We start from the raw sequence: 15209 nt of genomic DNA on the forward strand, positions 1-15209 counted from the left end.
GAAAGAAAGTGAGGATTTATCCATCCATCCTGTTCCACTTATCCTTATCAGGCTCACTTGGGGGCGGGGGATACTGTAGCCTGTCACACCTTCCATAGAGCAAGAGCCAGGGTACAGCCTGGATACATCGCTGGTCTATCGCAGGGCTAACACAGATTGTGTCTGTGGTGCTGATAGTATTACTTTATATATGATTAAAAACAGTATTTACCTTAAAGTTTAATAAAATGGCCTGAAGACTAGACGTCCGCTCCTATTTTTTCTTTTTCAATGATTTTAACCACATCACCTACCATCCTTGAAGTGACAAAGTATTCCGGTAATTTTCTGTCATCATTGTAATAATGGCCATGTCCACATTTATATCGCATACAGTGAAAGAGTATGTTTGAGTGGTGTATTTTGCATGAGGGTCCAACCTGTGATCTTTCAGTTATCAGTGATAGCTTCCAACCAAATGCCTTAAAAGGTATCCGTTCACACATTTCATTAGTTTCTGCCTTACTGAACTGCCTTAAGAGGATAAGAGAATATTTAATTTAAAATTATATGTAGCTAGCTGATCCATGGCTTAAAGCATTGTGCATGTGACATATAGGTGAGGGTTTTATTCTGGATTAGGCACATGTTCATCTCTGCTCTTATATCTTTAGGCTGGATTGGATCGTATGTTTCCAAAGACGGCTGAAATGTTAATATATGAAAAAATATAAAAATAAAAGATTAGCTTTGCTAAATTGTGTATTTTTACATTCTTAACGTACTTACTTATCAACGGAGCATGATCAATAAACAACAAAAATTCAGCCCTCATTGCAAAAATACCGTTTTTCTTTTCCACTTTGTTGCCACGAGTCAGTGTTAGAAGTCCAGTTCCAGTCGCACTTGTTCTGACCTTACTCATAAACAAAATGTTACTAAAGTTCCGATGATTCTGGATTTAATCTGAAAATTCTGTAAAGATTTGCATTGTGATTTTAGCTTTGTAATAAACTTTTAGTCACCGAGGTGATAAAACTTCAAGTCTAGAAGGATTTGGACAAAGACTACCTGTACTTAAATCCTATTAGTTGTGCCGCATGTGTGACAAGAACACCACATCAAATAGGAAGAGCAAGCCGAGTTTCAAAGAGGATTTTGATCTGGAAACTTTCATGGATATTTATATTTGACATTTAAGTCGTCTAATTGCTCTTTTTTTGCCTCGTCTGATTTCTTTCTAGTGATGTAGTTTCAGAATTTAACCCACGGGCTGCGTTACGATGGATAAAAAGCACTGCTCAAGTTTATAGTCAGACTTTTAAAGGGTCCTTCCCCACATCCTTTATTTTTGGATGTTGAGTCTGATTGACATACTGGCATTTGCCGCTGACCAGTGACCTTTAAGCTTTTTAAAAAAAATAATTTATTTTTGTAGGGGAGGCTTTCACTCTGCACTAACTCAGCCTGTCAACAACATAATTAATCTCATTAATCAACAAAATTTCCCTTGGGGCGTTTGAGATATTACAGCTAAGGTGAAACTTTTTAGCATTCGAACAGTCCTCATTCGATAGCGTGGCTGTTTTTAATGCTTGTAGCGCCACATGCCCGTGCGAGCGCAGATTCATTCAGCTCACTGCTGAACGGAAAATAATAGTTGAAAATTTAAGAGATTGAGCTTCCTTTGTGCTGCTCTTGAGAAGATGTCAGAGGGGTAATAGGAAGATGAATGAAAAGCAGTTATTCATGCTTTCTTCAGCACTGTATTGATCGATGCAACAACTGATATCCCATTGCGTTTGCTGCCCTCCCGCCTGCCTCTCTGTGTGTCTGTCTGTCCCTGCCACCTGCTACCAAAACAGGGAACAAGATTCTCCATCTGCCCCTGGATCTCTGTCATTCGCTGTCTGCCTTTTGCCTGCTGCTTTATTGCCTTTGTCATCTCTTTCTTTATTTCTCGCTTTGCTCCCTCTGTCACTTAGTTATCTGTTTTATCAGCGCCGTTTCTCTCTCCTGTCACACACCCACCTTTCTTTTCTCTCCTGCTTAGACGCGCACTTACATATTCTCCTCTGTTCCTCGAATGTGAGGAGGTGTCTGCTCCCCCCATATGGCCTGTCAACTTACAGCAGAGAGTGTGGGTGGTGTGTTGCATTTTAACCTAGCACGGCGTCGGAAAAAAAAAAAAAAAAGGAGAGAAATCATATGTCAAATGGTGGGAAAACACACTGTGAAGAAGCACATCTATTTAGAAAACTCACTGCCTTTGAACTTGTGATGCACCGTGCAGCCATAAATAATAAAAGAGAAATGTATTTTGTGGAAAATATCTCACTCGCAATCAATTATTTTCTACAATCCAAAGGGAGTTTGAGAAAATAAGCATGTGGTGTGTGTGTGTGTGTGTGTTATGAAAGATGTGGTAAACAACAGGTAAACTGTAGATGTGTAATCTGCAGTCAGTGATGAGAAAGCCGGGGAGCAGAGGAACAATCCTAATGGATCTTTTATAATCTGCTTTGTTTTTTGTCTTTCTCTGAAATTCACAACTGTCGACAGCTGCCTGTTGTAGAGAAGAATAAAAGGCAGATAGGGAAGTACAAGATTATAGATATATAAATATAAATATCTTTAAGCCTGATTGAAAGAAAAATGACCTGCAGGCCATTTTGAGCAAAAATGCCAAACAGGTCAACAGATTGAGGAAACTATCTCAAGTGGATGGTCTTAAACTACATTCTAGTTTATTCTTTATAATAACGTTTTTACCCCTCTGCCATAAAGGCTGATGAGGTATTGTCGTCACCCAACTGGGATGACAGGTGGGCAGGCACCCAAGTTTGTGAACACAGTAACCCCAGAAGAACGAGGCGATGAGTTGAAATCTCAGTGACTTTGTCAAGGTCAGAGGTCAAATTTTCTGAAAATCACCTATAGGATTTTAAAATAACTATCACAGGCCGTCAGTATTTTTGAAATAGATTTACCAAGAAGATGATGCCGATAGTTTCTGACTTCATTTGTTTGATTTGATTTTGAATGAACAAATTAAATCTTTATTTAAACATGTAAGTTGCAAATGCTAATAAACATGAAAAAAGTCATCTCAAACTGGGTGATGAGCATGACATGAGTTCAATGTGCTCAAATGGCCTCCACAGTCACCAGATCTCAGTCTAATAGAGCAACTCTGTGGTGGAGATTTCAATTACGAAAGTCCGTCAGGTAAGTCTACAGCAACTTTTTTCTTTTTTTTTCTTTTTTTTGTTTTGTTTGTTTTTCTCAACGTTGTTGTACTTACTTTACTCATGAGTTCTTATTAGTCTTTCATGTGAGCAAACAGTGTGGATCCACAGGAAGCCTGCGATGCTTGTCAAATCTATTTTTATTTATTTATTTTGCTTTGTGTGGTTTTAAATGCAGACAGTTCGAGGTCTTTTTCCCTCGGCCCCACCCCCACGGTGGATTAGGTGAAGTGATTAAAGCCCCAGCAGGCACGGTTACCTGTAGCCACCCAGCCTCTGCTCATGAAGCCAATCCTTGTTAAAGACACGCTGTTCTTTATTCAAAGCGCAACAACATGCTGCGCCTCTACCTGCATCCAAGTCAAACAAGCGTTTGTCTGTTATCTGTTTTGCACAGCAAACGGGATGGTGGTTGTGTTGGTGGTGATAGTAGTGTAGTATGACACATACTGAAGTGCTAGTGACAAAACAGTCACATTGAGTATACTGAGAAGAAAATGGGATGACGCTGATGTGGGTGCCTTGCTAGAATAATTATAGTTTTGTAGTGATCAAATCAAAAAAAGCCTTTCTCTGCTCTGTTATGTTCTGGTGTAGCTTGTTCTGTTCCATAAATGCGCATTTTGTTACGCTCAGATCAGATACATGAGTACAGTAGTGTCATCCTATAGCAGCGAAATATTACAGTAAGACAGTAAATAGAAGTTTGAAGCCATTACATGCATGGAGGGAGTCGACTTCCCTCAGCTGAACCTTCTAAGGTTTACTGCAGAGTTCAGCCAGATTATGAATAATGGAGAAAGGTCAGGATAGATTTTTAATGGATTTGCACACCACATGGCCACAGCAGCTGCATCAACAGGGATTTTAGGGCGATCATTTCTGTCACCGAGGGTGGGCTAAATTCCTGCTTGAGTCATCACTCCAACAACAATTAACATCAGAGAGAGACTGAACATAAACATCAACGCTACACACTCGGTGCAAGGGTTAATCCCGCTAATCTGTTTTACGTATGTAATATGTCACGACCTAATTTTAAAAGTGTCATTTAGTAAATAATCCCCTAAATGACTATTTCAGACAAACGGTTCCAGCGCGTGGATGAAGACTCTTTAAATTCCCTCCATTTTTAGCAGCACACAGAAGTGCAGATCTCTTCAGACTCCAGCCTTCTTTTCATGCTTCAGAGTTTTTAAGTTTTAAAGCCCACATGCATGAGCAACTCACATTGCTTTCTTCATGATATGAGGAGCTTTACAGTAATCCTTCTTCTTAATAAGCCCGTTTCATGTGCATCGCTATTCAGGACTTCAAAAAAAGGGGGTGGGTCCTTCGTCAGTCACTCCACGTCTGCCGCTGCTCCCTAAATACGAGTTAGCTATGACTTTCAGCGCATTCTTTTCACGTTTAGCAGTGCGGGAGATGTAATTTACAAAAAGTGTCAGCAGCAACCGAGGCTGAGAGTCGTGTCCCCCGGTTGACACCAAGTAAACAGTCACTTAGCTTGCGTGTCACTGTTCACCCGCATAACGCTGATGGAGACTGATGATTACAACCGCGCGTAATTGCTCTGACATCTCGCTGTGACAGATTGTATACACAGCAGTAAATCGGGCTTTAACATTGGTCTAGAAATGAAAAGAGAAAATTAGATACGTTCATCCATTATGGAAGAGTCCATATTTCAGCTGACTCCCTGGGATAACTCTGACTTTTAATATTAACGTTTTTCTTTTTTTTTTAGGAGATACAGCTATGTTCATTCAGCTCACACTTACCTACAGCTATCCTTTGTACTCCATTTGCATAATTCTAATTAAATGTTCACTCAGAAGCACCCAATCAGGGTGTCAAGTAGAAAGTAGGAGGAAACAAATCCTTTTATATGTTAATCTACTTTACTACAACATTGTCTAGCCTGCCAGGGAAATGAATATTTCACACATCAAACTACACATTTGCATCAGCATGCAGAAATAAATGCATTACTTCCATCATTTTCGATTAGCTCTGCTTTGGGCTGATATTTGGGCATTTTTCACACTGCATAATGTTTTTGATTCCATACAAGTGCTTGTCCAGGCTGATAACATTTCATTGGCCCTTGTTATTGAAACTGACCCAAACATTATGCTTTGTTTCATTTCTTTTCTTTTAAATTATATTTCATTGAGATCAAGAATATGCAATTTATAATTCTCTTTTGTGCACCCTGTTATTTACAGTGAAAAATGAAGGGCACTTTTCTTTCTTCTGCTTTTGGCAGTGAGCAGCTGGAGAATTTCAGAAATTAAATGGTGGGCAAATTCACTAACTCAAGTGCGCTGACAATTAGCGCAGGTTTGGTGGCAGGAAGGGTTCTGATTGATTCACGTGGATGACTCACAGACAAGACGTCCAAAAACCAATCGATAGCATTTTTAACAACAGAGTGACTGCAGCATATCTCCATGGATAAAAACAAAACAAGCAAACAGAAAAAAACAATACTGTTCTACTTTAGAAAAATGGAAAATCTGGTGTAAAGAACATGAAAGCATGGATCCATCCTGCCCTGTTAAGCAATTCAGGCTGCTAGTGGTGATGTAATGGCATGGAGGAGGTTTTCTTGGCACACTTTGGGCCCTTTAGTACCAGCTAAGCATTGTTTAACCCTGGCTCTTTTTACAGGTGCTCTTTAACTAACTGTCATTCTTTTACTGTTTGTGCTACAGATTAAATTAAAATGGCTTCAGAAAGAAGAAAAGACGAGCTTTACAGGGATTTTTGATGTATCACAGTAGCATAAAGCATTCATTAGGTTCTGCCGTCTGAACACAGACGGAAAAATCAGCTCTGCCTAGATTTTACCATGTGCACTTCACATTACCGTAACTCCTCAACTATTCTGGGCTGAGGAAAACATTCAAATGGTTCCTAAAAGATTAGATTTTTAAAATAGTTTTACAGCCAAAATTACTTATACTAAGTGTAAGTCCTGGGTGATAGAGGGTGAAATGCCACAGCCTACCTGAGTGTTGTTTCTGACAATGTACAGTCCTTTATGACCACAGTGTACCCATCTTCTGATGTCTTAAACTAACTTAGAATAGTTTCTTGAACATAGCAATAGTTCACTGTAATCAAATGTTTTTCACAGTCACCAGAGGCCACCTTTTTGGTGAAATACACAATTTGTATAAGGGTTGTACAGCAACTGCGTGATGCCGTCAGGCCTGTTAGGAATGTTTCCAGCACCTTGTTCGATCTATGAAATAAGAATTCATAGATACGTATCTTTCAGGACCAATTTAATGCCATATCATTGTGGGCTAATTTGCTTCACATACAGCAGTCTAAAACAACATATACAATACATCATGCACAAACAGAACAAATCTAAATCTTCTACCCCCAACTGGGGGTGGATGGAGGAAGACAGGAAAAAGACAATGAATTCAGATGATGACAAAAATTGAAGGGGTCATTATCCCCAAATCAATTTTACCTGCTTTTCCTTTTATCTGTAACACTGTTTACCCATCTAAATTACCCTGTTGTGGGTTGACTGCCAAGTAAAACAAGCATCCAGCTCACTAACATTATACTGTAGTTCTGCAGTGTGTGGTCACTAATATTTACATCCTGTCATGAACACAGCCTCTCGCCGTGGGTAGATATTCGCTTTTTGCTATGCACTGATACAACTGGTGGGTGTAGTTTGTTAGAAATAGTTCCCACATGAAATTGCTCTCAGCATGGATTGTGGGTTTATAAACCAAGTGCCAGTTTCATTACAACCAAGAGAGGGCAGACATTTCTACAGCAAGGTCTTCGAAGGTGGGTAATTCACACCAAAGCGATCTAGATGGATATGTAGCACGACAGGCCAGGGATGGTATGTGGAGGCTCGCTGTCACACCTGTCACAGCTTACTGGGATGCTTGAACAGAAAAGAGCTTTGATTCAAACTGAGTTTTTGAAAGAAAAAAAAAAGAGACCTTTTAGTGACAAAGGTGTTGGTGCAAAATATGCATGTACTGTATCAGAGAAACACACATATATACCTGAACAAAGGTAAACAGAACAGTGATTTACCTCGCTCACTTAATGTCTTATCTTTGCAGCATTGTCACCGTGGAAACAAGGTACTTTTTAATAGTGTCACCACTTGAGTCATTCATCACACATTTCAACAGGAACACCTTGCCTTGAGGAGCTTTTGACCTCAGTCAACAACATCTTACCATTTGTCATGACTACACACACACATGTAGACACGCACTGGTGCACACGCTCAATCTTTCTCGCTGTCTAACCCTAAACCTGCCTCACGAAAACTACAATCGTCCATTATTGCTCTGACCAGTGTTTGTCCTCCCTGCAGGTGACGATTCTGATCATCCTGGCCTTGGCCTTCCTTGCCTGCATTGTGTTCCTGGTGGTTTATAAAGCCTTCACCTACGACCACGCCTGCCCAGATGGATTCATTTATAAGGTAATACCCATAAACGGCCAGTGTTTCATTTTATTGCTCAGCAGCACATTTATTAGGAGAGGTGTTTAACACAGTAGCTGGTTTGTGCTGGAATGTGGGTTGTAGATTAGCCTCTTCAGTGCTGAGCAAGCCTGCAGCACACGATAACTTATTATTATTGAGCCATTTCTTAGCATTTTTTTTTTATTAATATGTCTATCTTAATTTTTGCACCTTCATGCCTTTTGTGAATACTTGGACTACCTTCTTCCTTTTCTCCAAAACAACATATTTGAGGGTTATCAGTATTCTACAGTAGATATTTTCCTGTCTTGGAGATTTCCAGGTAATATATCAAGTGGAAACACATCTGTCACATCTTAAATAGGATCATGTCAAGAAGAGATGAATAATCTCAATAGCACTGTGGTTTTTCACTACTTCTATAGCACTTGTCTGAATTAATCTGGTTGGTCTCAAAAGGAGACACAGAGTCAAGTAAAAGCCCCACATAATATAATGTCATTTGGTTTATCATGCCTATCGAGGTGCACTTCTTCAAACTGCCCATTCATTCCTCTGTGAATATTGTAATATTTTGGATAACCTAATATCAGGTTTTAGCCTACTACAGGTAAATGAGTCCTTGTATAAAAAAAAACCCCAAAACAATCCCTGTATCATATTATCTAAATACTTTTGAGTTTCTGAACTAATTTCTAAATAGTTAATGCAATATGTTTGTTAAACCCCTTGAATTTAGGCTTTGAACTGGAAGTCATGCTCACAGGATGTCAAGTGGGATGTACAAAATGATCTGATGTTTAATCAATCAATAAAGAGCGAGATTTTAACCATAATTCGATTAAATTTGTATTATATTGACATCTTTTTGCTGCAGTGCATTGTCATAAGAATACACTGATCAAAATATGCAGCACGTGCTCAGTCAGAGGTACCTGAAAACTCTACCTAAGTAAAATATAGAAGTATTTGTACTTCGGTACTTCCCACCTCTGTGTTCAGTTAATTAGTAAGGCACATCAGCATACCTCCAAAACTCTTCCATTGTTTAGACATTCACTCCTATTAATTATGCATGCACTAAGAAAAAAAAATACTTGCAGTGTTCAAAGCATGGTCTTCAAGTCTTAAGCATACAGAAAATTAAACCTTTTAGTAATAAAGAACAGCAGTAAGAACAGCCCTATAATCTATGTCCTTCTTAAGATTTGGGTCCAAAGTGTCTCCCATCACCTCACATACAGTCGCTTAATTTTCTTTTAGTCCACAAAGACGCATCCAGATGTAAATAGTAGGTAACACACAAATGATGAAGCTCTGCTGTGTTTTCTTCAGTAGCAGATGTCTTGCTCTAAGTGAAATTCTCACAAGGTTTCCAAAGCCTTTTTGTTTAGCCACGTTCTTTGTTTGGATCCTGGTGTGTACTGCTTAAAAGCTTGTCTCCTATGGATGGTGCATTACCGAGTGTAGTCATGGGTGGATTGGGAAAGATTTAAGTAAGTGACGTTTGTTTATGTAGCACTTTTCAAGAATAAATGTTGCAAAGTGTGTGGCAATATAAACAACAATTAAAATGCTATGAATGGATAAAAGTAGATAGAAGCAATCCTGCATAGGTGGGTCATAAGCTTCTTTTTAAAGGTGTAGACAGTGTCCACAGAGCTGAAGTCGAATTAAATCGAGTTCTACAACTTGGGAGCCACAAACCAAAAAGCGCCGTCTGAGTTTGTCCTTGACCTAGATCGAGGTACCACCAAATGCACTGATTAGCTGACCTCAGAGGCTTATTAGTTACGCGTGGATGGAGAAGTTCACTAGGGGAAGCGTCTGACCATGAAGCGCTCTGAAAGTGATTACCAAAGTCTCACACTGAGCCCCAAACTTTACAGGGAGTCAGTGTAAAGACCACAGAATTACTGTCACACGGGACCTTTACAGGACCTGGTGAGAAGCCTCACAGTAGATGGTTTGCTCAGGCAAAGGAGTAATGATATATTTAACCTCAGACCACCCAGGGTTATCAGATAGGGTTCAATTAAATGATTTGCTTAATCGAACTGAGACGTGAGTATTTTTAGTTGCACATTGCTTTCTAAACACATCCTAGCTATTGCAGCCTCGGTTTATGCTCATAGGTACAAAATCTGGATGTTATTTCTTGAACCTGCTTTTCCAAATCTCTCATCAGCACAAAATCTTCTTAAACACTCAGCTATCCATGAGGTATATTGATTTTAAGCCCCCATTAAAAGAAACTGTGAGCCCTCAGCAAAGATTTTCTGGTTTATTGATGTGTGAAAGCTTTTTTTTTAATGTGCAAAGATAGCCAAGTGGAGAAAGTTGATGTGCTTGTTTGAGGAGTGAGAACATAAAAATGTGTGATGATGTTAATGCATCACACATTAACACTGTAAAACATTTTGGATTTAGCAATGGTAAGCTATGGATCCAGGTCTTTAAGGAAGAGATTTTAGTTATTTTTGTGATGATTGTGTGGTTTATGTCGTCTTTGTGTGTTACTGTTGTTTAAATCAATATATGTGCTGTTCTTTAACACCAAAATGTTCAATACTCTGCGGTGTCACATGTGTGGTTCTCATTTATCATTTTTTCCTCTTTGTTTGGTCGTTGCTGTTGTTTTTGAGCATCTGTGTAACTGAAAGATATCTCAGCGTGTGCAAAATCAATAGGCTCATAGGATCAAATTGTTTTGGAGGTGGAGCAGCTGTTGTTTGATTATATGCTCGCGTGCTCATGCCTCTCCTGTACATACATCCCCTTCAGCTCATTCGTGCTACATCCTGAAGAAGGCATGAGCTGTGAAGAATATTTTAAGGTCCAGCTACGACATGTCACCATAATGAGATTTTCTTTCCATTCCTTTTTTTGTTTTTCTGTTGTTCCTCCCCTGACAGCAGGAGAAACTGGAGCATCCAAGTATTTTTCTAAAATTTCACAATAAATTTCTCTGTCATTGGCCATTCGTGTTGGCAAATATTTGCTCTGCCATATAAACTGCAGAATCCTGTCCGCTCTTCTCTAACGTCCCACCTATCTAAATCAGGAAATAGAGGTGAGCGCAGTCTCCCCTGGGTGAAGAAAAAAAACTTCTGCCCTACTTTTATTCATTTCTGAGTTCATGTTAACCGAAGAGGCTGATGAGGCTTATCTGACAGGCAATAATCCATCAATGGCGTCAATGATTTTGTTATGACCGGTGTAATTTTCTGCTTTTATTCTTTGACACAGAAGCCAAAAAGACACTTAATGTAGTCCTCTATCATATGTTAATAGCTTGGTTGACAATTAGATGAAAATTAGAAAAATCAGACATGCTGAATATTTTATGGTAATTACCACATTATGACTGACTCCTGATCATTACGGCTGAGGTCGTAAAAGAAAATGTTTCACACTGATGTCCTTATGCAACAGTCTGTTTTAGGTTTTACAGTGTATGGATACAGACAGCCTCTTTTCTGCTGATTTCTACTGCCCTCTACTTATAAGTTTTACTCTACCTTGTAAGAGGTCACCTTGCAAGTCTGTGTCTCTAGACAGATGTAGTCTTTAAGGTGGAATAAATCTAGTTTGAGGCCCACAACCTCTGCAGGGGCTCTGACTGCAGTCTGCTGAGGTATTATTAGCAGTGTCACATCCACATTCACAAGGTGGAAAGGTGTCAATAGAAAGACACGCCTGCTCACACAGTGTGCCACACACAGCACAACTATGTGAGGCTTTAAATGGGTACACACTGGAGCACACTGACCTATAAATCTTATGCAGAGCTTTAGGCGTCTTCTTGTGTCTTCTGACTTTACCTCCTTATTACAACTAATATTAGAATCAGAAATAGAAGCCTTTTATTGACATTTTACAATGTATAATGAAAGCTGTAGCTGGTCGGCTACACCATCAGATAACAGAGCAAACATACAGTTATTTACATAGAAAATGTAAAAAGGTAACTGCTTAATAAATAAGGTATTTCAATGAGGTAATGTGGTAACTAAAAAATCATTAATGTGACAGAGTACACACAATTTCACTGTGACTTACCTAATAAGAGACAATATTACTGTGTGTGTTCAGTGTTCTAACAAAAAGTATTAGAAAACATGAGATAATTACCTTGTTCTTATTATATATTACAGTGGGTTTCTCATCCTTTCATAAGACCCTGATTGTATTATGTCAAATGCCACCAGAAGATTTATGTTGTGGCAATATTATTAATCTTTTTTTCTGTCTCTTCTGCACAAACTTAGTACAAATAGAGAAGAGTATACTTAAAATTTGTGGGGAGAAAGTTGTGTATATTGTCTAAGGGGCTTGGAAAGAAAAGTGTCTGGATTTCTTTAAGTTGCTTGAAGACATTTCACATCTCATCCAAGAAGCTTCTTCAGTTCTAAGAGCAACTGGTGAAGAGTCCCAGATTTTAAACCCTATGGGATTGTCCCCAAGAGTGTCAAGCCAAGGTGTGAAAACGGGTGTAGGTCACAATCAGCCAAATTTTCGGCTGAACTCATTGAGCCCCACCCTATCATGTGATTTCCTGAGGTCAATTGGCCCAGGGTGTGAGTGGGCGTTAAGGCGTCTGGAAAGGGATCTCAAAACTGGATTTTAGATGGCAGACAGTTGGTGTTGTAAACCACCGCCTCTGTTCAAGGAGGGTCGTTCACAGTGGACATAGATGGCTGCTTTCACTCCTCTTTCAAACCACCTGTCTTCTCTGTCCCATACCCATTTTCACACCTTGGTTAGTGTGATTAGGTAGAGGATCAATAGGAGGTCCATGACCCACTTGGGGACCCTCCCATAGGGCTTAAAATCTGGGACTCTCCACCAATTTCCCTTAGAACTGAAAAAGCTTCTCAGATGAGAGGTGAAACGGCTTCAAGTAACTTAAAGAAGTCCAGATGCTTTTCTTTCCAAGCTTCTGGGACAAAAGATACACACTCTGAGAGAAAACCAGAGTTAAACAACTAGCTATAAGCTTTAAGAGGAAAGAGGAAAGCTTTAAGTCTTGTCTTAAAAGCAGAGCTGTCTCCCAGACCCAAACTGGGAGTCGGGTCCACTTTTAGATTGGGAGGCAGAGCTGTCAGCTCGTTTAGAATGTGCTATTAGGATAAAATGGGACTATGAGGTCTTTACTGGACCTGGTTATTTAAAACCTTTGCTTGTGAGCAGAAGGATTTAACGCTAATATGCTAGAAGCTAATATGGGACATCTCTGTTTCTAGTCTCTGTCAGAACTGGAGCACAAGTGATTATAGTACAGTAGCAGCACCGTACCTGTTTTTCCTTGATGTAGTGTTATCTTTGAATATTTCTGATGTGGCCAATGCTAAGTATACAATCAGTGTAAAAACTTAATAAATGTGGTATAAACACATTTTGCCTGGATTGTAATTGAAGTTGGGATTTTAATGTTTTCCTTCAGGTTTCATTGCTTTAACTCTGTAAATGATTCAGTAGAGTTTTTAATTAGCATGTTACTCTCCTGCTAAATCACACCAACCTCACTGTTGTTCCCCCTACAGCACAAGCGGTGTATCCCAGCCTCTCTTGAGGCCTACTACGCTGCCCAGGATGCCAACTCCAGGGGCCGTTTCTATACAGTGATCAGCCACTACAGCATGGCCAAGCAGACCACCTCGCACTCTGTCTCCCCCTGGCTGCCTGGAGGGTCAGGAGGGCGCGACGCCAAACCCCCGAGTGGCGGTGAGGGCCACTGAGTTAGCTGAATGGTTAAAGGATGTAAAGACACACATGCAGACATGAAGACGTACATGCAGACACAGGCCGACAACATGTCAGTGAATATTTAGACTTGTAGACAAAAGAGACAGATTCACACAAGAGTACATATATAGAGTGAAATCGTGCATGCAGACATTAAACCCCACAAGCACATTTGTATTCAGATTAACTTGTCTGCTCTTTTATGTGCTCATTCTTATCGAGGGGCATCCGATCTCTTACTCTGTTGAGGTTATCATCATCTGCTGACGTACACCCACATCCACCTGCAGTCTGCTCTCTTGTTATCTTGTTTACTCCCTTCCTCAAAATGATTATTCATTGACTATCATGATTATTTATTTTTTACTGTAATCTATGGATGTTTTGTATGTGATTACCAGGTAACTCTTTGTACGAAGGCACGAGTTGACGCTGAGATTCACGCTTCTTTGTGCGAGTCTCTGAAGTTTGAAGTCATATTTTCCCCAGTGTGTATACTGTAGTTACTGTATAGTCATTCTCAGCCCCTCTTCTTTCTAGCTTTTTTTGTGCAGACTAGGCAACCTCAGGCATACCTGTCAAAAACTACACAGGCGTATCACCCAAAATGTGTCAAAGCTTCAGCTGGTCTGTCTGAGGCCAAGGCCCGCGTCAGTTCTGACTTGACCGAACGACTTTCCCCCCCCCTTCATTGCTGTTTAATCGCTCATACACAAGAAGAAGAACATTTTAAATGTGATGTGCCATACATTTTAAATCCTGAGATCCTGCAGTGAGCTAAGCTGTACATAAAGATGTGCATTCAGGCTAGGTTGTGTGTATGCATTGTAGTAGCTTTAGGGAGTTTTTCTTCTTCTCCTTTTTTTAAAAATTAGTACAATTCCTTTATGTGAACTACATATTGCTTCAGTTGCCAGTCTTGTAGCTTCATTAAACACAATGTTGCAGATGGGAAACAAGATATTGTGCATACAACTGTCTCTTGCCAAAACTCTTTATTTGCCACTGTGTATTGTTCTATTTATGGATGGGCTTCAGCTGCAGCCGAGTTCTCCTCCTGCACTCTTATTATTATTAATTTTTTTTCAATTTGGTAATGTTGGATCTGTTGTCAAGAGCGCTTTAATGAGATGTTGTGATGTTGTTAGTTGATATGTAGCGATACCTGGTGTAATTTATCCGTGTGTATCCTTGTCCCTCTTCTCTTGGTTCGAATTCAAAATAAAACAAGCTGTGACCTGTGCCGAGTGTGTCTGTCAGTCCCGCTCACCGCCGCGTCTCTTTAGCGCTCACACGGCGTCTAATGTGGGCCCGAGGCAGAGCATCGTGAAAGAGAGCGACGGCTTTTTTGCACCATGTTATGTTATTGAGATGTACATACTCGGATTCAAACCACGTTGTTAAAGTTTCCAGAGCTGTGGGGCAAATTTGTCTGCTATAATAATGAGCACCTGTGATTGACAGTAAAATAAAATTATTAGGAAAAAAATACCTGTATGAATAATAACTACTGGATATATTACATGTCTCTATAGTCTTGTAAATGGCAGATAAGGCATTTCAGTGACATGAATAGCTGACTGTCCTAATCGGAAATGTGTATTCTAATGAATCTGTCAGCTGTTTATCACTTGTGCAGAGTGAAAATGGTCCTGAATTCAACAGCTTTTTGAGAGCAAAGAAAGCACCATAAGACGAAAAGACAGCTATGTAGGATTTAAAGCAGAATAAACAAAGAAATAATACATTTG

The 15209-nt window shown here is 39.7% G+C and overlaps 1 protein-coding gene across 2 annotated transcripts in view; it reads left to right on the forward strand.

The window, feature by feature from the left end:
• The window catches only part of nsg2 (neuronal vesicle trafficking associated 2), a 51929-nt gene extending 37230 nt beyond the window's left edge, over window positions 1-14699 (forward strand). For both annotated transcript variants that reach the window (XM_085419658.1, XM_085419659.1), the window contains exons 4-5: window positions 7597-7707; window positions 13257-14699. In XM_085419658.1, the coding sequence (XP_085275784.1) occupies window positions 7597-7707; window positions 13257-13451 (306 nt within the window). In that variant the 3' untranslated portion in view covers window positions 13452-14699. The remainder of the gene's footprint in view (window positions 1-7596; window positions 7708-13256) is intronic.
• The last annotated feature ends 510 nt before the right edge of the window (window positions 14700-15209 follow it).

Source organism: Rhamphochromis longiceps, linkage group LG10, assembly GCF_057381845.1.
Source record: "Rhamphochromis longiceps isolate RC_006_pf linkage group LG10, R_longiceps_female_GT1.1, whole genome shotgun sequence".
Taxonomy (NCBI): Eukaryota; Metazoa; Chordata; class Actinopteri; order Cichliformes; family Cichlidae; genus Rhamphochromis; species Rhamphochromis longiceps.